Source organism: Crinia signifera, chromosome 2 (genome assembly GCF_055691185.1).
Source record: "Crinia signifera chromosome 2, ASM5569118v1, whole genome shotgun sequence".
Lineage (NCBI taxonomy): Eukaryota > Metazoa > Chordata > Amphibia > Anura > Myobatrachidae > Crinia > Crinia signifera.
The window spans coordinates 173760818-173786498 of NC_139218.1; the positions used below are offsets into that span (position 1 = coordinate 173760818).

The 25681-nt window shown below is 45.6% G+C and overlaps 1 protein-coding gene across 2 annotated transcripts in view; it reads left to right on the forward strand.

Moving 5' to 3' along the window:
• TADA2A (transcriptional adaptor 2A) overlaps window positions 1–25681 on the forward strand; it is a 271049-nt gene that overhangs the window by 230998 nt on the left and 14370 nt on the right. For both annotated transcript variants that reach the window (XM_083173206.1, XM_083173205.1), the window contains exon 14: window positions 12130–12203. In XM_083173206.1, coding sequence (XP_083029332.1) covers window positions 12130–12203 — 74 coding nt within the window. The remainder of the gene's footprint in view (window positions 1–12129; window positions 12204–25681) is intronic.

Consider the following 25681-nt stretch of genomic DNA (forward strand, 5'->3'; position numbering starts at 1 on the left):
TCTACCTCCTACAATAGCTCTAAATTATCCATTTGAATATTGTTATTTTTTTAATTAAAAGTATAATTATGACAGTGTATAATCAAACTTTAATTTATAAAAATGGTGATTGGAGGTTAGGTTATATATATATATATATATATATATATATATATATATATTCCAGTCCGTATGGACAGCACTCTCCAAATAACAGTTCATCGACCAGGGTGCCAAAAAACCAAAAAGACTCCCAGTAGTCCAGGTATCTTCAATATTCAAATAGAAAAACGATGGGGCACTCACCGGATTTGCTTACAGAAGCAATTTTAATCACATACCGATAATAACACCATTGTGTGACAGTGGGTACAGGTCAACGTTTCGGTCCTTCCCTGGACCTTCTTCAAGACCCCCTTGCTGCCTCCTTGGCATGCACTGTAAATTATATACAAACACTTTAGGTATTGGACCTTGCGCTATCTAGAACACCTCACAGGCAGAAAGGATGCATATGAAACTACAAGTTAGAAAATGCTAGGACCACTATATGTCTAACTGACGTATCTTACTCGATCACTATAAATAATGTACAGCAATACATGGTATTAAAGAGATTAAATAGATAGATAGAAATTACATAAATATATAGACCTAACAAATAATTCTACTTTCTATTGAGGCAACTTATTCCTGATAGCTCATTCAGACCCCTAGGAGCCAAGGAGTCTAAACGATGGATCCACCTGGTCTCGCATTTTAAAAGTTGTAAGCCACGATTGCCACCCCTCAAACTGAGGGGGATGTGGTCAATCATCCGGTACCTTAAAGAGGGCAAATTGTGTTGTCTAGCCACGAAGTGTTTGGGTACCGGTAGTTCACATTTGCCACCTGCCAGGGCAGCACTGATGGTTGATCTGTGGGTGGTGATGCGCTCCTTAAAACTCCTTTCGGTCTTGCCAATGTATGACAAGCCGCAGGGGCAAATTAGCTGATACACTACAAATTTGCTTTGGCAAGTAAGTGTATGTCCAATAGTATATTTGGTTCCCCTGTGGGTGGTAGAAGATGTTACCAGGGATCATACAAGTGCACACGGTGCAAGTGCAGCGTATGCAACCACGGGGCAGGGGTTTGGCAGGCAAGTTAAACCCAGTAATGTCGGTTTTTACCAACATATCACGGAAGTTGGGGCCTCTTTGATAGCATGCCATTAACCTTGTGTCAGGGATATTAATATCACGGTCGGTTTTCACAATGGGCCACAATTTTTTAGAGATCTTATTTATGACTGGACTTTCTTTGGTGTATGTAGTCACCCAAGGGATAATCTTAGGAGGCGGTGGAATGGCTTTTGGGGCCAGTAATTGGTCAGGTGATAGCAGTGCTACTCTGTTTTTAGCTGAAAGTAAATCTTGCAATTTATACCCTCTCACTAAAAATTTTTGTATGAGATCTTCAATTTGTGATTCGGCCTCAGATGGGTCTGAAATGATGCGCTTGAGGATGGCGGTGGACAAGTGATGTTAAGTATAGCCTGTTGGGTGTCACTTTTTATTCTGGCACGAGGATGCATTTTCTCAAAAGGAAAATAAACATGTATTGAAGCATTTAAATGGACTGGTGCTGGTCTCCCTCTGTATTGGGAACTGGAGATATATATATATATATATTTGACAAGAGTCCAGCACACACAAACACGCCGCAGCGCTTACAGACACGGTACTTTACCGGGTGCCCTCACTAGGATAGTGAATAGTTCAGGTTGGAGGTGCGGCACTCAGCAGGAAGATGCAGTACACAGGATCGTGGTGCAATGTTTCAATGTCCTTTATTTGGACATTTTCGTCAGGCCTAACAGGCCTAACAGGTCACATTCATTTACAAACATTTATACACCGCCGTGCGTAAGACATCCAGCATGCTTCAAGTCCTGTAGGGCTGCGTTCTACCATCACCATGGTTACAAAACAAGATACAAAATACATACAAACAGCGATACATTTAAGCAAGTTGTGCACTGCCATTCCTTTACTGTACTAAGCAAATATGTATCGAACGTGATAGTAACAGGTAAATAAACGATTAACCACGGGAAAATTTGGGTGCGCACCTGTTAATAACAGAGCGGCTACATAATATGCATTAATATTAAATACTAGTATAAATCCCAATGTAGATTCACCTAACATATGTTATACTAAAATCACTATTAGTCGACAGTCTGTTGTAATACACAAGGAAATAGTACTCGGCCGTATCAGGGACCGAACCTACACAGGAAATTTTGATTAATTTCTAGACAAACAGCTAATGCCAAGATGTTCATTGAGGCCTGTTAGCAGGAACGCATTTAGAACAAGTAGATGCTGTAAGATTTTCAAGAAGAAGGTTTAATGATGAACATATAACTTGGATGACATGCTGCACTCTGCTTGCTGCATCACCAGCTACTGCATAACAACCAGGAAGATAAAACAGGAAGTACCTGAAAAACATTATCAACAACTATCAGACATACACTGACAATATCTATCTATAAGCACAGTTGAGAACAGTGGTTGCTATAATAAACATACAGAAGTCTAACACCCCCACTCAACTACTGCTTCTCAAACAAGTCCCATTCTAGATCTGATATCCTCAAACTTTGGCCTTGGTACTGGCTTTGTCATAATATCAGCTAACATATTGTCAGTCTCACAATATTCAAGAAGAATTACATTTTGCTCCACTAGATCACGTAGATAATGATGCTTCACATCAACATGTTTGGTTCTAGCATTTATCTTTTCACTGTTTGCAAGTTTTATACATCCCTGATTGTCCTCAAACAATACGTTGGTTTTGCTACTGACTCTCCAAAATCCTGTAGTAACTGACGTAACCAAACAACTTCTTGACTGGCATAAGCTGCTGAGATGTATTCCGCTTCTGTTGATGATAAGGCAACTGACATTTGCTTTTTGCTGGACCATGATATTAGGCTGTCTCCAACCTTGAACAAGAAGCCACTTGTTGACTTGCGATCCTTGTAATCACCTGCCCAATCTGAATCCACATATCCTGTCAGTTCAAGATTTCCTTTTTCTGACAATGTCAGGTTCAAGTCCTGTGTGTGTTTAAGGTACTGCATGACTCTCTTGATTGCATTCCAATCTCTTTGACGAGGTTTACTCACACGCCTACAAAGATGAGACATTGCAACTGAAATATCTGGCCTTGTAGTGGTTGCCACATATATAAGTGCCCCCACTGCTTGTCTGTATTGTTCATTACTGGGCAAGAGATCATCTTCTCCTTCCAGTTTGAGATAAGCTGTGTCCATTGGCGTAGTCACACCTTTAGCCTCTGACATTTTAAACTGATTGAGAATTTTAGTAATTTTAGCAGATTGATTGAGCAGAAAACTTCCATCTTCTTTCCGCTGTATCTGGATTCCTAGATAGTATGTCACCTCTCCCAGATCTTTAGTTTCAAAGTGTGAATTCAGAACTTCACTTAACTTTTTGATTTCTTCATTTTCTTCATGGGCAATAATCAAATCATCCACATACAAGAGTAGATACATCCACTTTCCATCTTCAAACTTGGAGTATAGGCATGAGTCTGCCTTACTTCTTGTGAACATTTCGTTTAGTAAAACTTCATTTATTTTACTATTCCATGCTCTTGCTGATTGTTTGAGACCATAGAGAGATTTTTGTAATTTGCAGACAAGATGCTCTTTGCCCTCTACTATATAACCTTCAGGCTGAGCCATGTTCAATTCTTCTTCAATATCACCATTGAGAAAAGCAGTTTTAATGTCAAAATGCCTTACTTCCATATTTCTTAAAGCAGCTATGGCCATCAAGGTTCTGAAAGTACTCTGTTTCGCAACTGGTGCAAAAGTTGCATCATAATCTTCACCATATTTTTGAGTATAGCCCTTTGCTACTAATCTTGCTTTAAATCTGTGGACTTTACCTTCAGAGTCATATTTGGTTTTAAAAACCCATTTACATCCAACTGCATGTTTTCCTACAGGTAACTCTGTAAGTTCCCATGTCTGGAGCTGTTTAAGAGATTCCATTTCTTCATCAGCTGCTTTAATCCATTTTTCCTTTTTATTAGTGGGCAGTTTTTGCATGTCTTTCCAGGATTCTGGTTCAGGTTCTGGTGCTGTTCGTGCAAGATAAGATAGTCGCTTTGGTGGAATATTCTTATTACACCTTGTAGAACTCCTGACTGGAGGTAGAGGTAATCTTTCCTCTTCAGCAGTAACAGGATCACTTATAGCAACTTCAATATCATTTTCTTCTACTGACGGTGGTTGTTCTTCAAGCTGCACTGCCTGTGTCATTTCTTCAAATGTAAGATACACTGAGTTTTCATCAATTATAACGCTTCTACTTATTGTCACCTGGTTGGTTTCTCTATGTAGAATTCTGTATCCCTTTTGAGACTCACTGTAACCTACGAGCACTCCTTCCTCTGCTCGAGCATCCCATTTTGAGCGCTTTTCCTTTGGAACATGTACAAATGCTTTACTTCCAAATATTTTAATATGATGCAGGTCAGGCTTCTTTCCATTCCATAGTTCATATGGAGTCTTTTCAGTTGTTTTACCTAATAAACGATTTTGGAGATAACAGGCTGTCATGATTGCTTCTCCCCAGTAAGTTGCTGGCAAATCTGCATCAAAGAGCATGCTCCGCCCACTTTCACATCGTGTCCGATTCATTCTTTCAGCGACACCATTTTGCTCTGGATTATATGGTACCGTAGTCTGGAATGTAACTCCATGTCTTTTCAGAATGGTTTGTGTTTTGCCACTCTTGAATTCTGTGCCATTATCTGCACGCATTATTTTTGGAAATCTTCCGAACTTGTTGTTTACTTGGGCAAGATATTCTTCAAGTTTTTCTGAGACTTCATCCTTACTTTGCAGCAGGTAAAGAGTTGTGAGTTTGGAGTAATCATCAATGAATGTAAGAAAATATCTTTCTGTCCTGGGGTCATATTTTTCATTGGTCCACATACATCTGTGTGAATTATATCCAGACAATTTTCAGCTCTACTATTACTTGCTTTTGGAAAAGGTTTTCTTGTCATTTTCCCTTTTAGGCAGCTGGTACACTTCATCATTTGTGTGCAAGGATCAATTTTGATACCATTTGCATGCTGTTCTTGGGCTAGTTTTCTTATTGCTGCTGGATTTCTGTGCCCTAGACGACGGTGCCATACATGGATGCAGTTAATATGCTCCTGCTTAGCGGTATTAACAACTTCTCTGCACTTTAACTGATATAGCTCATCTTTGATAGTTCCTTCTGCAAGAATGTGGCTTCCATTTGTAATAATACACTTGTCACCTTTAAATGTCACAATATGTCCTTGCTTGGCAAGCTTTTTCACTGATAGCAGGTTAGTGTCAAGATTGGGCACATACAGTACATTCTTCATAAATATTTTTCTGGTAAATGTTGGAGAGACTGGACAGTAAAGATAACCTTCCCCTATCCCTCCTGAAACCATGTAATGTCCATTAGCTGTAGCTATTCTTTCTGAATTACTTTGGTCCAACTGAGTGAAGAAATTTTTATCATTAGTCATATGACTTGTAGCTCCTGAGTCAATGCACCACGCATTTATCACTGATGTACCGCCGTTACTATGAAAGGCAAATTCAGCATTAGAAGTGTTTCCTGACTCTTTTATAGCACATTTTGCTTCTTGCTTAGCATCTTGTTTCTTTAACTGATCCATTCTGGCTTTCCAAACTCTACAATCTGCCTTTAAGTGACCGGGTCTCTTGCATACAAAACATTCACGTGTTTCATGTCTCTGAGTGGATTTCTGTAAACAGTTCTGCACCTTTAATGCCGATTCTGCTAAGGATCCTTCATCCTTATTTGTACTCTCAGTCTTGCGCTTATATTCATCCACAAGTTTGCCTTTCACATACTCTAATGTAAGTTCATCGTCTGGTCTGGCATCTAGCGCAGTTACAAGTGTCTCATAACTATCTGGGAGACCACTGAGTAGCAGGGCTGCTATATGAAAGTCTTTTATTTCTTCTCCTATGCAACGCAGACGCTCTACCATTTCTAGAGTACATCTTATATAATCCTGCATGTCCTGGCCTTTAAGCAGTTTAGACTGATACAGCTTTCTGATTAAATATAGCTTATTGCTTAAATTTGCTCTCTCGTGCACTTTCTGCAGCACATCCCACATATCTTTTGCACTGTCACAGTTACATATATGCACGATCTGATCATCATCTATACTGAGAGAGATTGTACTCTGGGCTTTCTGATCTCTCTCAGTCCATTCCTCTGTGACTGGGTTAGGTTTAGGTTCTTGAATGCATTTCCACGTACCTTCTCTTATAAGCAGCATCTTTACTTTGAATTTCCATGTCTGGTAATTCTGGTTAGTCAGATTCATCACTGTGAATTTGGCTGAGGCACTGTTAATGGCAGCCATGTCTCTTCTGGGTTCTGCCTTTCTGTTTGAGTGCTTTTGATTCTTGTTACTTCTCTTTCTGCAGTCCTGGGCCCATAACCTGTTAGCAGGAACGCATTTAGAACAAGTAGATGCTGTAAGATTTTCAAGAAGAAGGTTTAATGATGAACATATAACTTGGATGACATGCTGCACTCTGCTTGCTGCATCACCAGCTACTGCATAACAACCAGGAAGATAAAACAGGAAGTACCTGAAAAACTTTATCAACAACTATCAGACATACACTGACAATATCTATCTATAAGCACAGTTGAGAACAGTGGTTGCTATAATAAACATACAGAAGTCTAACAAGGCCCCTGGGTGAAATTGTATCCAGCCTATGTATCCAGCGGGTCTCGCATTTTAATAGCTGCAAACCCCTATTACTACCCCATAAGTTGGTGGGGGGCATAATCAATCATGCGATATCTCAATGAAAGTAAAGTATGCTTCATGGCTAGGAAATGCTTGGGCACCGGGTGGTCAAATTCTCCACCCGACAAAGCTGCCCGGATGGTAGATCTGTGGGTCGTGATCCTCTCCATAAATGACCTCTTGGTCTTACCGATGTACGATAAGCCGCACGGACAGATCAATTGATAGACTACAAAGCGTGATTCGCAACTGAGTGTATGTCTGATAGTAAATTTAGTCCCTCGTTGTGGGTGGTAAAACACAGCGCCAGGAATCATACAACTATTGATATCATGATCTGTGGATACAATGGGCCATAGCTTTTTGGATACTTTGTTGATAATAGGGCTAGCACTGGAATACTTAGTTACCCATGGGATGACCTCACTAGTGGGTTGTTCTTCAATGGGTTTGGTTTTTAATAACTGGTCACGGGTAAGTAAAGCGGCACGATTTTTGGCTAACTTAAGATCATGAGGCTTGTACCCTCTATCAAGGAATTTCTCAATAAGCACCTCAATTTGCGCATCTGCCTCAACTGGGTCTGAAATGATAGCCTAAATGCGGATCATTTGTGAGTATGGCAATCCTCTAACCAAACTCCTCGGGTGGGCACTGGTACCATGTAGTAAGTTGTTTCTATCAGTCATTTTTTGAAAAAGTGTGGTTGATATACGGCCCTCGTTCAGATGTATCGCTACATCGAGGAAATTAATAGTTTTCTGGTCGTACGACATAGTAAATTTAACCGGGCTGGTACTCCTATTATGATCATCTACAAGACCAATCAAATCATTAATGGGTCCTACCCAAATAATGAGAAGATCGTCGATAAAACGACGATATAAGAGGATTCTAGCGGCAATTTCTGAGATTACTAAAGAAAATTTGTTGTTCTATGAGAAACATATAAATGTTAGCATATGCCGGAGCTGCGTTGGAACCCATAGAACATCCATTGACCTGCAGCCAAAATCCTCCATCATGAATAAAATAATTCTTGGTCAAGACAAATTGTATCAACAACAATAAAAATTCAATATCTGGACCAGTATAATCATTTTGGGCACGAAGAAATAAATCAATGGCCTCCATACCTGCATTATGAGGAATTACGGTATAGAGGCTCTTTACATCTAATGTCACAAGCCATACCTCATCTGTCATAGTGGGAAGCATCTGCAACAGTTGTAGTAGTGTGGTAGTGTCCAAAAGATATCGTGGATGCCGCACAATGTAGGGCTGTAATACATCAATATATACGGAGGTACACTGGGATAGCGATTGCCTTGCAGCAATAATTGGCCTCCCAGGTGGATTTTCCATGTTCTTATGTATTTTTGGAATGCTGTAAATCACTGGAACCACAGGGTATTGGGGGGATGCAGTTTAAATCTCGGCGGTCGGGATCCCGGCGTTCAGAATCCCGACGCTGGAATCCCGACCGCCGAAATCCCGACACTTTCTCCCTCCGTGGGTGTCCACGACACCCCTGGAGGGGGAATAAATTAGCGTGCCGAGCGTAGCGAGGCACCGGGCCCGCTGAGTGGCGAGCGCAGCGAGCCCGCAAGGGAAGGCGATCCACGTCCCCCGCTTGTCGGGATTTCGGCGGTCGGGATTTTGAACGCCGGGATCCCGACCGCCGGGATTTCATACTGAATCCGTATTGGGGTATCAGAGCGTCCATTAAAGTTTGGTGGATGATGCCCTCATGGACAGCTTGCTTCAAAAGCATAAGAACATGGAAAATCCACCTGGGAGGCCAATTATTGCTGCAAGGCAATCGCTATCCCAGTGCACCTCCGTATATATTGATGTTGTATTACAGCCCTACACCGTAATTCCTCATAATGCAGGTATGGAGGCCATTGATTTATTTCTTCGTGCCCAAAATTATTATACTGGTCCAGATATTGAATTTTTATTGTTGTTGATACAATTTGTCTTGACCAAGAATAATTTTATTCATGATGGAGGATTTTGGCTGCAGGTCAATGGATGTTCTATGGGTTCCAACGCAGCTCCGGCATACGCTAACATTTATATGTTTCTCATGTTTCTACAATATATCCAAGGTATCCACAACTGTCAGGCACTCGCCAATATAACAAGTCAAATGAACTCTGTTATAAAAACAACAGGGTTTTTTTTACTTCCAGTTTGTTCAATTCGTCATATAGGTATTTGTACATCCATTCATGCTTATGCCCCTTGAGGCATAATATACAAATACAGTGGTCAAAGTGGGCTGAAATGCGGTGGTATAGCATACCAGCACTGATGCAGAAGTGTTTTTCTTTTATTAAATAAAAGTGCGCAGAGGCAGCACTAGTCCTGTGCACCAAGAAGTGGGGGGCAGTGGCCATGCTGCTGCATCTGCTTTTAGTGTTCGCCCTTGTCCCCTCACAATGTAATCCCCACTGCCGCCGCTGGTCCCCTCTCCCCTGCCACCCGCCAGGTGCATCCGGCTGTAATCCCTGCAGCCTCTGGATCTGCTGCTGGTTCCCTCTCCATTCGCGGGATACACCTGTCTTCCTCTAGAGCCAACGCTCCTCTCCAATACTGCTTGAGCCTGCAGGTAGCATGAAAGTAATCACCACCACTGGTACCTGCCGGGTGCACCCATCTGTGGCTGTCCCGCAGACTTTCATCCCTGCTGCCTCCAGAGTTCCCTGCACCTCCACAGTCTCCCTGCATCCCTGCACTAGCAATATTTCTATCCCTGCACCATTGCCATTTGTGTCCCTGCATTTCCGCTCTCTCTGACCCTGCGTCCCCTCCATCTGTCCCCACCCTCTCTGCCCCTGCATCCTGCTACCCATCTCTTTGTCCTTGGATTTTGTCTGATTCCATATGGCATAATGTAAATTTTGACTCATTCTGTGTGAATTTTGGCTTATTCTGTGTGGCATAATGTAATGTGAATTTTGGCTCATTCCGTGTGTAAGGGGCAAGTATAAGCGGATCTACTATTGTGTTGTATATGGTGTGTTACACTACACAGAAGAACATGCCCCCTTTTGAGTGGCCACACCTCTTTTCTGGGGCACGCACATGAATGCAGCCTTTACTTTTCCATACCCCCACTTCAAAATTTCCACTTCGACCAAAGTCTCTACCTTTCCCTCTCCAACCCTCCAGCTGCCCAATTAAACTGCCTCACTGCTAGAAATTCCTAGACAGTCCGATAACCGTGCCCACCCACTCATTCATCCTAGTGTACCCCCAATTCTTTCTAGTGCTTCCCTTCAATTAACATTTATTTCCTCCTCTTTCATCCAGCCCAATGTTCTGTCCTAAGTCCTACCATCACAATGCCACACCTTCCCATGTAATGCTGTGTTATGTCACTGTAGCGATTCCGTTTTTTAACATAGCGCTAATTCATTTGTGCTCAACAGCGCTTGTTGCACCTAAAAATACCAGCTAAATTGGACTAAAGTCCTGGTTAGGGCACCCAAATTTCCATTTGGTCCCCCAAACCACAGACTTTTTACATATTTCCTCTCCCTGTCACCTCCGTGGCATCTCCCACTGTTTTTCACCCTCTCCTCCACTGCCTGTAACCCTCTGCCTGACATCAACCACTGTATCACATGGGTACAACCCTGCATGCTGGGAAAGACCATGCAAAATGGGTAGAGTAAAAAGATAATGAAAAAAAATCTAAATATATTCATATGGGCAATAATAAACATACAACATATATTTACAAACAAAATTACATTGATTAATTTAAAAAAACGACATCAATAAAATAATAATTTCTGACAGAAGAAATTGTCTTGTTCGCTTTGTCTAAACCCTGACTGAAAACTGTAGAACATATTTAGACAATCTGACACTGAATTAACACATATTTAGACAATCTGACACTGAATTAACATTACTTTAGACCGTTTAGACCAGGGGTCCTCAAACTATTTTGCTCTGGGACCCCATCAGACAATAAAAATAATTACGGGACCCCAGCAAGTTACCGCAGAAGGTCATCACGTGTAGTCAGCAGACAGCCCATGCATGGCAGCATTGTGGAAGCACAAAATTATGGGAGGAGTCTAAAATAACAGGCAACTAATCAGATTTATCAGACTCCTTGAATCACTGTCTGATATTAGAAAAGCCATCAGCCTTATGGTCAATAACATGGAGTCGCGACCCCATGCTGAGTAGGTCAGGACCCACAGTTTGACCGCTGCTTTAGACAATTTGAAATAAAATGTCTAAATGACTCATTTAAGGTGGCCATACACACGCAAATTTATCTGCAGATCTGTCTGGTTGGAATAAAAACATGGTTATGGATGAGAGCTAATGACAGTTGACCATTTGCTTGGAAATGCTGGAAAACTGACAAACTGTCACTCATCCATAACCATGTTTTTGTTCCAACCAGCCAGATCTGAAGATAAATCTTACTAGTGTATGGGCACCTTTAGACAGGTGAAGCAAGCGAAAGGGGTTGACAGGCGGAATGCTTTAGACCAGGCATGTTCAACGTTGGCCCTCCAGATGTTTTGAAACTACACATCCCAGAATGCTTTTTCACAGTTTTGCTATTAGAGAATGCTAAAACTATTGCAAAGCATGCTGGGATGTGTAGTTTCAAAACATCTGGAGGGCCAACGTTGGACATGCCTGCTTTAGACTGACTATAAAAAATGACTTTGAATAGTCGAATTCAACTACACTTTTTTTTCAGGCAGAAAATATGCTGTTTTAGACAGAACGTACCTAACAACCAACACTGAATACATACCTATATCTGTAATTTTAGTAAGACTGAAGGGGCATACACACGGGGCGATTTTAACCCCATTTCTAAGCGATCAGATTGCTCTGTGTTTAAGGCCATGGGCGACTTTGATGCACGGTCCATTGCATCGCTATCGCGCACAGAGATAGACATTGCTTGCACTGTCTATCCTGCTAAATCGCAGGTTTTGCCTATAAACAATAGGCAAAACTCCGCTCAGCATACATCTTGTGTGCATTGATGTGTGCTGAGCGATATGTGCAGCGATGTATGCTGAGCGATTGGTGCTTATGCCAGTTCACACCCCATGTGTATGAGGCTTAATGTGCTAAGTACAGAGCACTTATTGCAGTAGAATGCTATAACCATTTTAGCAAACCTAAATATTTCATGTACATAAGTACCTACAGTCTACCATGCTCTGGTACACTGAACTGTGTGAATATTACAGCTGCATTAACAATGTTTATTGTGTATGATAGGTAGACGAAGTGCTCCTCCTTTAGACTTAACTGGACTTCCTGGAACAGAAAAGTTGAATGATAAGGAGAAAGAGGTACAGTATTATTATTTACAAATGATCTGTTACAAAGACTGTCCTTCTCCAGTTGTTGTACAGTATAGAAGAATATTGTTTCCAGAAAACAACAAGAGCCTGATTCAGAGTTGGATGCAGATGTGGTAGTGGCTGCAATTTTTGGCAGGTGCCCATCTGTCACTTGATGCAAATGCCCCTACAAAGTCCTACCCTGGTGTACATCCAAGAGGATGAAAGTGCTAGGGCTGAAATACCTACTTTACGCATCTATGGATACTGTAATACACCCTGGTGCGTCTTGTAGATGCTACCATCAAAACTTGTACCAGCCTTAATTATTGAGTTTCTGTGTATGCTTCGTAGACACGCCCATAAAGCTAGTCATATGCTGGTAGATATACGTGCAGATCAGTAGATCTGCAGAAAAATCTACAGACTGATGTTATCCATACATGCTGCTTGATCCATTGTGCATGCGCCCACCCATTGAGCTGTTGATCACAGCAGCTGTACGTGTGGTTGGCAGATCACCCGTACACACAGTACTTTACGATCCCCCAAAATATTGTGCTGCACAGCCGATGTGATATGTCTGTGAACGATTCCATTCAGACATGTCGTTGGTACACATTGGCTCTTATTCTGGTTCACTCGCAAAGGCAAATTCCTTCTCAAATGGACAAAACCATTTGCACTGCAGGTGGGGCAGATGTAACGTGCAGAGAGATTTAGATTTGGGTGAGTTATTTTGTTTATATGCAGGTTAAATACTGACTGCATTATTTTTAAGCTGCAATATAGATCTCACTTTGAAGTAAAACCCCACCCAAATCTAATTATCTCTGCACAAGTTACATCTGCCCCCCCCCCCCCCCCCCCCCTGCAGTGCACATGGTTTTGTCCATTTGAAATAATTTGCCTATGCGAGTGAACCAGAATAAGGGCCACTGGTCGATAGTTCTGCCTGTTTGATTGAATGGCCAATATTTCAGTCAATGAGTATGCACTTTAAGATGGCCCTTTTCCTCGGCTAGAAATGGACATATAGAAAGCACACTAACTTTCACAGCCACCAGCATCTTGCTCTAATTCAGCACTTCTCACTGGTGTAAAGTGGAGGTACAGTATGTATGAAGAGGCTTGAAAAACATTTTTGGTGTCTACAAGGCAATTTTATTATTTGAAGGATTATTACATTTCTTTAGAAGCGGCACATTAATATATATATATATATATATATATATATAATATGTACAGTACAAAACAACCCCAACCGTGCCCAAAAAGGGTTACAGCAGCACCTCTGGGAGATCCCCTGTTAGACGGGCCCTAAAGGGTTTAGAAATGCAAGGAAGAAAGTTCAGAGTGCGCTCTGAATAATTTACACAAATACTGAACCAAAACAGTATTTAATAAAACAACGCCCTATGGGCAATACAATAAGCAGAATAAAAACATTCCATTCAATAATTAGATTTTTCTATCATACTCATGGTGGACACTGGGACAGTGGGGTGTGGGTGGAGCCACCAGCGACAGGCACCAAGGAGATAAATTTTCTTTGGGTGCAGCCCAGGCTCCTCGTCCTCCTCCTCCACGCCCCCCTAGGCTTCAGTTGTTCCTTGGTGCCGTTAGGCACAGGTTACTAAGGAGAGGGCTCCGTGCCCAAACTTTATTTTTTTCTTTTTTTACTTTTATTTTTTCCTCAGGAGACAGTGCCGTCTGGCAGCTACTCCTGCCTGACTGGGTCCGGCGTGCTAGTCTCATGACCAGACACACCGGACACCTCACAGCACACTGAGGCGCCGCTTCCAGTCAGAGGTAAGCGGGTCCCATCTCTAAGGAGCGGGACGCCGAGCGGCGATACCGCCGGGGGAAGGGTGCATTCTCCGGCGGTCCTGGCAGCAGGCACCCGGTCTTTTCCGTGCGGCCGCTAGACCACCAGGTTAGCTGTACTGGGGAGCGCCATCTTGGATGGCTTCCGCCCCTATACTACAGAGCTGTCAATCACGCTTCCCGCGCTCAGCTCTGCTTCTCCCCGCCTCCGCAGCGTCTGAACGCCATTACAGGCACAGCGCTGAGAGGGAGAAGTGCACCCAGACTCCTGCTCCGCGACACCAGGGACCAGGTTTCTTTATCTTTCCCCTAAAACGCTGATATCAAGCTATATTTAGCGCTGATACAGCGGGTGATAGTGTGTGCTTGTTTTTTTTTTGCTTAACCCTAACTTGTTTGATAGGGCTTAAGTGTACAGTTTGTCTGTTTTTTCTAAGACAGCTTGTCATTGTCAGACTTGTGTGGGGGCTTGTGACTTTTACGCTTGACTGCACGCTTACACATGTGGAAATTGTAAGGAGAATTTCTCCTCAGAGAGGCAGACAGACCCAGGTGTGTGTGACCGTTGCTCTGTAGCTGCACCCTCGCCTGCCAGTCATCCTATAAAGGAGTCCACTGAGCCAGCTTGGGCAGTCACTCTCTCCACAGCAATGAGAGACTTAGCCACACAGTTAGCTGCAGTCGGGCCACACACTTCTGCTTCTGAGGTGGCCACAACACAGGCCGTGTCCACGGTACCCGCCCCAGAACCAACCTGGGTTCAGGGCTTATCTTCTTCCGTACAGGGTCTAGTACAGGTGTCTAACTCCCTTCAGTCTATTCTGAAGGCACCAGTTAGACGCAGGGCTTTGCCTACTTTACTGCCTCAGCAGGATGACTCTGACGGGGGAGATACTGGAGATGACGGTGCAATTGGCACCGATGATGATGGTGATGATGAGCAAGACTCCTCTAAAGAGGATCGTATGACTCAGTCACGGGTAGATGCTCTTATTAAGGCGGTTCGCTCCTCTCTTAAGGTGCAGGAGGATCAGCCTGCATTATCGGATGCTCCTGTTTTCAAAAAGAAGAAAAAGGACATAGCAACATTTCCTCCCAGCACTGATCTGGATGGGGTTTTATCTGAGGCCTGGGCTCATCCAAACAAAAAATTCTTAGTCTCCAAGCACCTCCTATCTTTTTTCCCCTTTAATGCGACTGACCGCAGCAAATGGGAAACGCCCCCACAAGTGGATGCCCACGTGGCTCGGTTAGTAAAGACCACCACGTTACCTATTCCTACAGTGGCTTCCTTGAAGGACCCCACTGATAGAAAATTGGAAAATTGCTTAAAGGCGATTTTCATAAATGCGGGGGTCTCTGCCCGCCCGGCAATGGCCTCAGCCTGGGTATCTAGGGCTATAGCCTCCTGGGCAGATGAATTACAGGAGGCCATAATTTCAGGTACACGCCGGTCTGAGTTACTGTCCTCAGTGGACCTAATCAGAGAGGCGGCTACATATTTAGAGGAGTCAGCAGTGGATGCAGTCTCACTCTCCTCAAGGATTTCGGCTTCCTCAGTGGCAGCTCGCAGGGCCCTCTGGCTGCGTACGTGGAATGCCGACGCGGATTCTAAGAGGGCTTTAGAGGCCTTACCGTTCTCTGGGAACGTCTTATTCGGCCCAGAGCTGGACAAAATAGTGACCACGGTGGCCACTTCAAAAACAGCATTCCTCCCATCTGCGCCTCCAAAAGGAAGGGCAGTAAATTTTCGCTCCTTTCGGCCCCAGAGAAAGGTTAGAGGTCAGTCCTCGACCAGACCTCCCCAGCAGAAAAGAACCCCCAGTACCAGGGGGAGACAGTCCTGGACAGGACGCCGTCAGGCTCCCAAGCAGCCTGAGAAGCCCGCGGCATGAGGGTCAGGCGGCCCACCGAAATCTTCGGGTGGGCGGTCGCCTCCTGCATTTCTCCGCCATATGGCAGAAGACCTCATCAGACAGATGGGTCATTGCCATAGTTTTGCAGGGTTATTCACTACCGTTCCAGGGGCGACCCCCAGCCCGGGTTTTCAAAACAGGCCTACCACAGGACCAGGACAGAGCACAGGCTCTCTCCGACTCCATCCAGTCCCTTCTGGACAGGAATGTCATAGTGCCGGTACCCCCCAGTCAACGGGGGAAAGGGTTTTACTCAAATCTCTTCTTGGTGGGGAAACCGGATGGCTCTTATCGACCCATCCTCAATCTGAAACGCCTCAACAAATTCATAAAGGTGCCCAGGTTCAGGATGGAGTCCCTGCGGTCAATCCTCCAGGCCCTGGAGCCGGGAGACTTTATGACATCCCTGGACATCAGGGATGCATATCTACATGTCCCGATAAGAGAGGAGTCCCAATGCTTTCTGCGATTTGCAGTCCAGAACTTTCATTATCAGTTCACAGCATTGCCGTTCGGCCTTTCCACGGCCCCAAGGGTCTTTACACAGATCATGGCCGTGATGGCGGGGGCCCTGAGGACCCAGGGGATTCGAATCCTTCATTATTTGGACGATCTATTGATCATAGCACAATCTCGAGAGGTTCTCCTGATTCACCTCCAGATCTCAATACACCTCGAGTCACACGGGTGGATCATCAATTGGAAAAAGTCCAGTGTGACCCCGGTCCAAAACATGATCCATCTAGGAGCTCGTATAGACACAGTAGCCGAAAGAGTCTATCTACCAGAGGAAAAGATCTCTGCTCTTCTCGTAATGTTGAGGGCATTTCTGAAGCTTCACAGAGTGTCAGTACACCACAGTATGAAGATCCTGGGGAAGCTGGTCTCCTGTTTCGAGATAGTGGAGTTCGGTCAGCTGCATTCAAGGCAGCTGCAGTTGGAACTGCTTCGGAGGTGGAACCGCTCACAAGAGTGTCTCAAGTCACAGACTTTCCCCTTGTCCACTCGGACAAAGCTCTCTCTCTCTTGGTGACTACGCCCGGAAAATCTTCGGAAGGGCCGTCAGTTCTCGGCCCACGAGTGGGAAATTCTGACCACCGATGCAAGCCTCAGAGGCTGGGGAGCGGTCCTGGGATCACACTCTTTTCAGGGTCGTTGGTCAAGGGTGGAAGCAAAGCTTCCCATAAACATCTTAGAGATAAGAGCCATTTCTCGAGCCCTCGCCGAGGCAGAGCACCTAGTCCAGTCCAAGGCAGTGAAGGTCCAGTCGGACAATGCCACTGCGGTGGCATATATAAACCACCAGGGCGGGACCAGGAGTGCAGCAGCGATACGGGAGGTACTCCCTCTACTTCAGTGGGCAGAGAACCATCGTCTGGCCCTCTCGGACGTTCACATTCCCGGAATAGAAAACTGGGAGGCCGATTTCCTGAGCAGACAGGACATACACTCAGGGGAGTGGAGTCTTCACAAGGAGGTATTCGATCAGATAGTGGAACGCTGGGGCCTTCCCCAAATAGATCTCATGGCGTCCAGATACAACCACAAGTTACCTCGGTACGGAGCTCGCTCAAGGGTTCCAGGAGCAGTGTTAACAGACGCCCTGTCCGCTCCTTGGCCCTTCTCCCTGATTTATGTATTCCCACCAGTAGCTCTCCTTCTGCGACTCATCAGGAGGATCAAACTCGAACCAGCAACGTTTATACTTCTGGCACCATACTGGCCGAGAAGAGGCTGGTTCACGGATCTACTAGCATTGTCCCTGGAACCTCCGTGGCCTCTCCCTCGGAGGCCGGACCTGTTGTCTCAAGGCCCGTGCTTACATCCAGACCTACAGACGTTGGCTTTGATGGCGTGGCGATTGAAAAGCAGATTTTAAGGGCCAAAGGGTTTGCACCAGAAGTGGTTCAGACCATGTTGGCCGCACGTAAACCTTCGTCCTCACGAGTTTACCATCGCGTGTGGAAAGCTTTTTACACTTGGTGTAATCAGAGGAATTGTTCGCCTCAAGAATTTCGGCTCTCCACGTTCTTAGCTTTTCTCCAGTCGGGCCTGGAATTAGGACTGCGTTTGGCATCTCTGAAGGTGCAGGTTTCGGCGCTTTCTGTGCTCTTCCAGAGGCGCCTTGCAAAACGAATGGCTGTTCAAACATTCCTACAGGGAGTTTTGCATGTTCAGCCCCCATTTATTCCGCCCACTCAACCATGGGACTTACCTTTGGTCTTATCAGCACTTCAAGGTGCACCATTTGAACCTTTAGATTTAGTAGACATTCGTTGGTTATCCTGGAAAACCTTGTTTTTGTTGGCAATTGCTTCTGCTCGACGGGTGTCGGAGTTATCCGCACTGTCACATATTTCACCCTATCTAGTTTTTCACAGAGATAGGGCTGTTCTAAGGACTCGGAAGGAATTTCTCCCTAAGGTCGTTACACGGTTTCACTTAAACCAGGATATCGTTGTTCCTGCTTTTTCACCTTCAGAGGATTCCTCGGAGCTATGCTCGCTAGATGTTGTTCGAGCACTCCGGATTCATGAAAGTCGTACTAGAGAGTTACGCAAATCAGAAGCTCTGTTTGTGCTGTATGACCCGGCAAAACGTGGTTGGCCGGCTTTGAAGCAGACTTTGGCCCGCTGGCTGCGCCTAACTATTAAGCAGGCTTATTTGATTGCAAATAAGCCCGTTCCTATTTCAATTAGGGCCCATTCTACTCGCTCAGTGGGGTCCACCTGGGCAGCGCGTCAGGGGGCATCTGCAGAGCAATTGTGTCAAGCAGCTACGTGGTCCTCGCCTCATACTTTTCTCAAATTCTATCAATTTGACACGTTTGCCACAGCAGATTCTGCTTTTGGCCGCCGTGTCCTTAGTGCAGCTCAGGTGCGTCCCACCCCGTGAGGGGACAGCTTTGGGACGTCCCAGTGTCCACCATGAGTATGATAGAAAAAAGTGGATTTTGGTCCTACCTGGAAAATCCTTTTTTCTGAATCCATGGTGGACACTGGGCGCCCACCTCACGCACAAAGCTGACAATGAGAGGGGTTTTTTTTCTGTCTTTCTCTTTTTCGCAAAGACTCTTTTCTGTGTGAATGGTTTCTACTCTTTCTCTTCCTGTCCCTACCGGGCTAGCTTTAAAACAACTGAAGCCTAGGGGGGCGTGGAGGAGGAGCCTGGGCTGCACCCAAAGAAAATGAATCTCCTTGGTGCCTGTCGCTGGTGGCTCCACCCACACCCCACTGTCCCAGTGTCCATCATGGATTCAGAAAAAAGGATTTTCCAGGTAGGACCAGGTGACTTCATCAGGGGCATTTTGTTAATGTTAATTTACAGTACAAATCTTCTGGATTGCCCCCCCCCCCCTTGCAGTCTCGCTGCACTCGCCACAGAGCGGGCCCAGTGCCTCACTGCGCTCGGCACACTAATTTATTCCCCCTCTATGGGTGTCGTGGACACCCAGAGAGGGAGAAAGTGTTGTGATTCCGGCGTCGGGATTTTGAACGCCTGGATTCTAACTGCATCCCCTCTATGCAACTGTAGGTCTGAGCAGTTATGTGGCGCACTCATCCTAATAAGTATCCACAATCATCTAACACTGTCTATCCCATTGAGTTACACAAACTATCCCACTGGGGGTCCAACATCTTTCACACTCACTACCTACTATCCATTTCATTTAATATTCGCATGCAGTTGCCGCAAACATCTTTCATAAACATCTTTTTGCAACAAATATTATACTGGTATGCATCTACACTTTCTTCTCCTATACGCCTCCATGTTGCTCTGTCTTCCCCAATACCTACTGTGTGTTCTCACATCTGTGCTAGTCTGTATTCCCACATCCACACCAATGTGTCTTTCCCCATCTGCGCTGCCCTGTCTTTACACACTCCTTCTATCTGTGCCTCTGTCTCCCCCTCCATCCATGCTGCTCTGCCCTGCTCATCCATGCTAGTTTCCTTCCATCTGTGCCGCTGTTTTCCCTTCATCCAATTTGTGCTGCTCCCCCCCCCCATCCATGCTACTTTTTCTCATATCTGGGCCACTCTGCCTTTCCTTCAACTGCTCCACTGTCTTCCAATCTGTGCCATTGTTTTCCACCCATCTGCTTAGTTAGTCCCCCATCAGTGCTGTTTAGCCAGCCTTCCCACCATCTATGCATTTATATTCCTCCCCATCCACACCACACTGTCTCCACCCCGATCAACACCACTTTTACCCCATCCACTTAGCTCTGTCTTCTGCTAAGACCTTCAGATGCATAGACTGCATGTGTGAATTAGCAGCTCCACCATTATGTGAGTGACAGCAATCTCACTCTGTAAGAGTGCTGAATCTGCACTCACCCACAGGCTGTGATGGCATACCATATCTGCATTGCGCAAGGAACACGTCCATTAATGCGTCAGCCTTAATGATCAGAATTTCATTGCTTTTTGGCTTTTGAGTGGAAGAGTTACAACAGGTCTCTGAAATGCCAGATCATGTGTATAAATCCTTAATGGGACATGTGAAGCCGTAAGGTTTTTTGTTTATGGAATTTCAACGCTTTTTCAATAAAAAAAATTTTAATTCGAAGTTAAAAATTTCATTGTAAGAATAAACATTTGATTTTTTAAATGTTTAACGATAACACACCCCTGGCAACGAGCATTACCCCTGGCCACAAGAATTACAAACCTCTGGCTATGAGCATTACCCCTGGCCACAAGCATTACAAACCCATAGCAACAAGTATGACACCCGCCCCAGTGCGTGAAACCCCTGTAACGGCTGCCGGATGACGCTCCAACAGGGGGGATCCAGACAATCAGTATCCCGATGTCAGAATCCCGACTGTCAGTGCTCTGACGGGGGATTCCGACTATCATGGGCTATTCTCCTTTGTGGGGATCCATGACCCCAATAGAGGGAGATTAGATCCAGTGGCGAGCGTATTGAGCCACAGAGCCCGCAGCGTGGTGAGTGCAGCCAGCCTGCAAGGGACTTCTTTGCACTCGCCCCCCTGTCAGAGCACCGCAGTCGGGATACTGACCGTCGGGATTCCTCCTGTCAGAGCGCCATACCACACCCCTGTGGAATCACAGCCTCCGCTGTATGTACTAAACCAGCTGTCACACTAGCTACTACTCCTCAACACTCCCGCCAGCCACGCACACCCAATGAGGATGCCTCAAGCTCACACAGAATCCCCGTCTCTGGCTTCCTGCTCCAGCCAATGGTGCCAACACTGCCGCTCCTACGACTTCCCCTGTCAGCCAATGGCAGGGGGTGCGTAGATGAAAGGGATGGGCCCCGGAGATAATGCTGTCAGTCAGTAGATTGCGTATGTGCATAGCTTACAAGGAAAACAGGAAGAGGTTTAACTGCGCTTAAGTAATGAGTGGTCAGGTGTATAATATCAGAAGTGCAATATGGTTGGAATTAATGATCACCCTTATTTCTGTCCATGGAACAGCCTTATTGGAGGGATAATGATTGAATCAATTATATGCAAAAGGTCCTCACCCACTGATGATATCCGGGCCTTTAAGGAGGTGGCGTACCTCCAAGGGAAACTTGTTCCGCAGAGGAGTGGGGGACCTGGTCTTGTGTTGAAAGGATTATATCCCAAGTGGTGGTTTGAGAGGGTCCTGGTTGTAGAGACGTTACAATGGGTCTCACAGGGTGGAGTGACTGGTAGGGTGTTGTCAGGTAGGCAAATTGGGTATATATAAATTGCAGCTGTCTGGTTAACTGCAGAGCACCTTATGCATTTCGCTGCTATCTGCAGCTTTCTCAAAGGTGATCCATTGTGACTTCTCTACAACCAGGACCCCCTCAAACCACCACTGGGGGGATACTCCCAATCAGAAATAAGGGAGATTATTAATTCGAACCATATTGCACTTCTGGTTACTCAATATTCATTGTTTTTAATGCTCTATAGTGTTATTACATTTATTTTATTTATTATACATCTGACCACTCATTACTTAAGCGCAGTTAAACCTCTTCCTGTTTTCCATTCCACATGTCAGCCAGCCTTCTAAATTTAAATGGTGCCGGGTGCAGCCCCAGTGTCCTTTAAATAGCTTCTGCGCATGCACCGGACACACAGATCGCTGCGCGTCCAGTCCTCTCGCAGTCAGAGTAACAGTCTGAGAAGAGCCAGCCCTAGTCAAATTGTTGCCCCCCAGTACTGTTGCTAGTTCTATTTCTTATCCAGCACCCCTCTCATGGCAAAGCATCTGCAACTCAGCAGCACAGATCACCGCAGCAGCCAGCAATACCCACTATCCACTGGCATATCCAAGTGCAAGGTGTGCAGCACACACGAAACCCTAGGCTCTGGGGGCACCCTGCACCCATTTCATTCTACTTATCGTCAATCCGGAAGAGCGGAAAAGACCACTGGGAAAATTGCTGCGTAGTGACCCAAATTCACATTACACAACACGCAGTGACCCATATTCATATTATACATAATGACCCATAATCACATTACACAGCATGTAGGGACCTATATTCACATTACACAACACGCAATGACCCAAATTCAGATTACACAATACGCAGTGACCCATATTCATAGTAAACTGCATTTGATGACCCATATTCACAATACACAGCACGTAGTGACCCATATTCACAATACACAGCACGTAGTGACCCATATTCACATTACACAGCACATAGTGATCCATATTCACATTACACCTCACGTAGTGACTCATATTGGCATGCAGTGGCCCATATTCACATTACACAGCGCAGTGATCATATTCACATTACGCAGTGCGTAGTAACCCAGATTCATATTTCACAACACGTAGTGACCCATATTCACATTACTCTGTGCACAGTGACCCATATTCACATTACAAAGGATGTAGTGACTCATATTCACATTACACAGTGCATATTCACATTACACAGCACGCTGTGACCCATATTCATATTACACAGTGCATATTCACATTACACAGCACGCTGTGACCCATATTCATATTACACAGCACGTAATGACCCATATTCACTTTACACAGCACGTAGTGACCCAAATTCACAATGCACAGCACTTAGTGACCCATATCCACATTACACCACACGTAGCGACCCATATTCCTATTACACCACACGTAGTGACCCATATTCATATTACACAGCACATAGTGACCCATATTCATATTACACAGCACATAGTGACTCATATTCACATTACACAGCGCGTAGTGACTCATATTCATATTACACCACACGTAGTGACCCATATTCATATTACACAGCGCATAGCGACTCATATTCACATTACACAGCGTGTAGTGACTCATATTCACGTTACGCAGCGCGTAGTGACTCATATTCACGTTACGCAGCGCGTAGTGACTCATATTCACGTTACGCAGCGCCTAGTGACTCATATTCACGTTACGCAGCGCCTAGTGACTCATATTCACGTTACGCAGCGCCTAGTGACTCATATTCACGTTACACAGCGCGCAGTGACTCATATTCACGTTACACAGCGCGCAGTGACTCATATTCACGTTACCCAGCGCGCAGTGACTCATATTCACGTTACCCAGCGCGCAGTGACTCATATTCACGTTACACAGCGCGCAGTGACTCATATTCACGTTACACAGCGCGCAGTGACTCATATTCACGTTACCCAGCACGCAGTGACTCATATTCACGTTACCCAGCGCGCAGTGACTCATATTCACGTTACCCAGCGCGCAGTGACTCATATTCACGTTACCCAGCGCGCAGTGACTCATATTCACGTTACACAGCGCCCAGTGACTCATATTCACGTTACCCAGCGCGCAGTGACTCATATTCACGTTACCCAGCGCGCAGTGACTCATATTCACGTTACCCAGCGCGCAGTGACTCATATTCACGTTACCCAGCGCCCAGTGACTCATATTCACGTTACCCAGCGCACAGTGACTCATATTCACGTTACCCAGCGCGCAGTGACTCATATTCAAGTTACCCAGCGCGCAGTGACTCATATTCACGTTACCCAGCGCGCAGTGACTCATATTCACGTTACACAGCGCCCAGTGACTCATATTCACGTTACCCAGCGCCCAGTGACTCATATTCACGTTACACAGCGCGCAGTGACTCATATTCACGTTACACAGCGCGCAGTGACTCATATTCACGTTACCCAGCGCGCAGTGACTCATATTCACGTTACACAGCGCGCAGTGACTCATATTCACGTTACACAGCGCGCAGTGACTCATATTCACGTTACCCAGCGCGCAGTGACTCATATTCACGTTACCCAGCGCGCAGTGACTCATATTCACGTTACCCAGTGACTCATATTCACGTTACCCAGCGCCCAGTGACTCATATTCACATTACACAGCGCCCAGTGACTCATATTCACGTTACACAGCGCCCAGTGACTCATATTCACGTTACACAGCGCCCAGTGACTCATATTCACGTTACACAGCGCGCAGTGACTCATATTCACGTTACACAGCGCGCAGTGACTCATATTCACGTTACACAGCGCGCAGTGACTCATATTCACGTTACACAGCGCGCAGTGACTCATATTCACGTTACACAGCGCGCAGTGACTCATATTCACGTTACACAGCGCCCAGTGACTCATATTCACGTTACACAGCGCCCAGTGACTCATATTCACGTTACACAGCGCCCAGTGACTCATATTCACGTTACACAGCGCCCAGTGACTCATATTCACGTTACACAGCGCCCAGTGACTCATATTCACGTTACACAGCGCCCAGTGACTCATATTCACGTTACACAGCGCCCAGTGACTCATATTCACGTTACTCAGCGCGCAGTGACTCATATTCACGTTACACACCGCGCAGTGACTCTTATTCACGTTACACACCGCGCAGTGACTCATATTCACGTTACCCAGCGCGCAGTGACTCATATTCACGTTACCCAGCGCGCAGTGACTCATATTCACGTTACCCAGCGCGCAGTGACTCATATTCACGTTACCCAGCGCGCAGTGACTCATATTCACGTTACCCAGCGCGCAGTGACTCATATTCACGTTACCCAGCGCGCAGTGACTCATATTCACGTTACACAGCTCGCAGTGACTCATATTCACGTTACACAGCGCCCAGTGACTCATATTCACGTTACACAGCGCCCAGTGACTCATATTCACGTTACCCAGCGCGCAGTGACTCATATTCACGTTACCCAGCGCGCAGTGACTCATATTCACGTTACCCAGCGCGCAGTGACTCATATTCACGTTACACAGCGCGCAGTGACTCATATTCACGTTACACAGCGCGCAGTGACTCATATTCACGTTACACAGCGCGCAGTGACTCGTATTCACGTTAGATAGTTTTCTAAAAGGGGCATGGCCCCGGGGGTCCGTGGTTAGGCCACACCCGTTTTGAAAGCTATCATGCTAAAGGAGCCCAGGCCACTGCTATAGGACCAGGGGAGGGGGTGCTGATGACAGATCTTAAGGGGGAATCCTGAGTCAAGCCTTGATTGCCTCTGCCAGTCAGCAGCACATCGCACTGCTGCTGCTGGTCATAAGAAGGTGCCTGTGCCGGCACCCCCCTGCGCACGTCTATGGCAGGCAGTGGGGGTAAACTGTGAGCACTCACTTGCTACCCGCAGCCATGGAGTCCTCCAGGCTGCTAAATCTGCTGCTCCTCCTCCACATCATGATCATCTGCCGGCTGGGACAGAGAGACCATGTGACCGAACTCACCAGCTCTC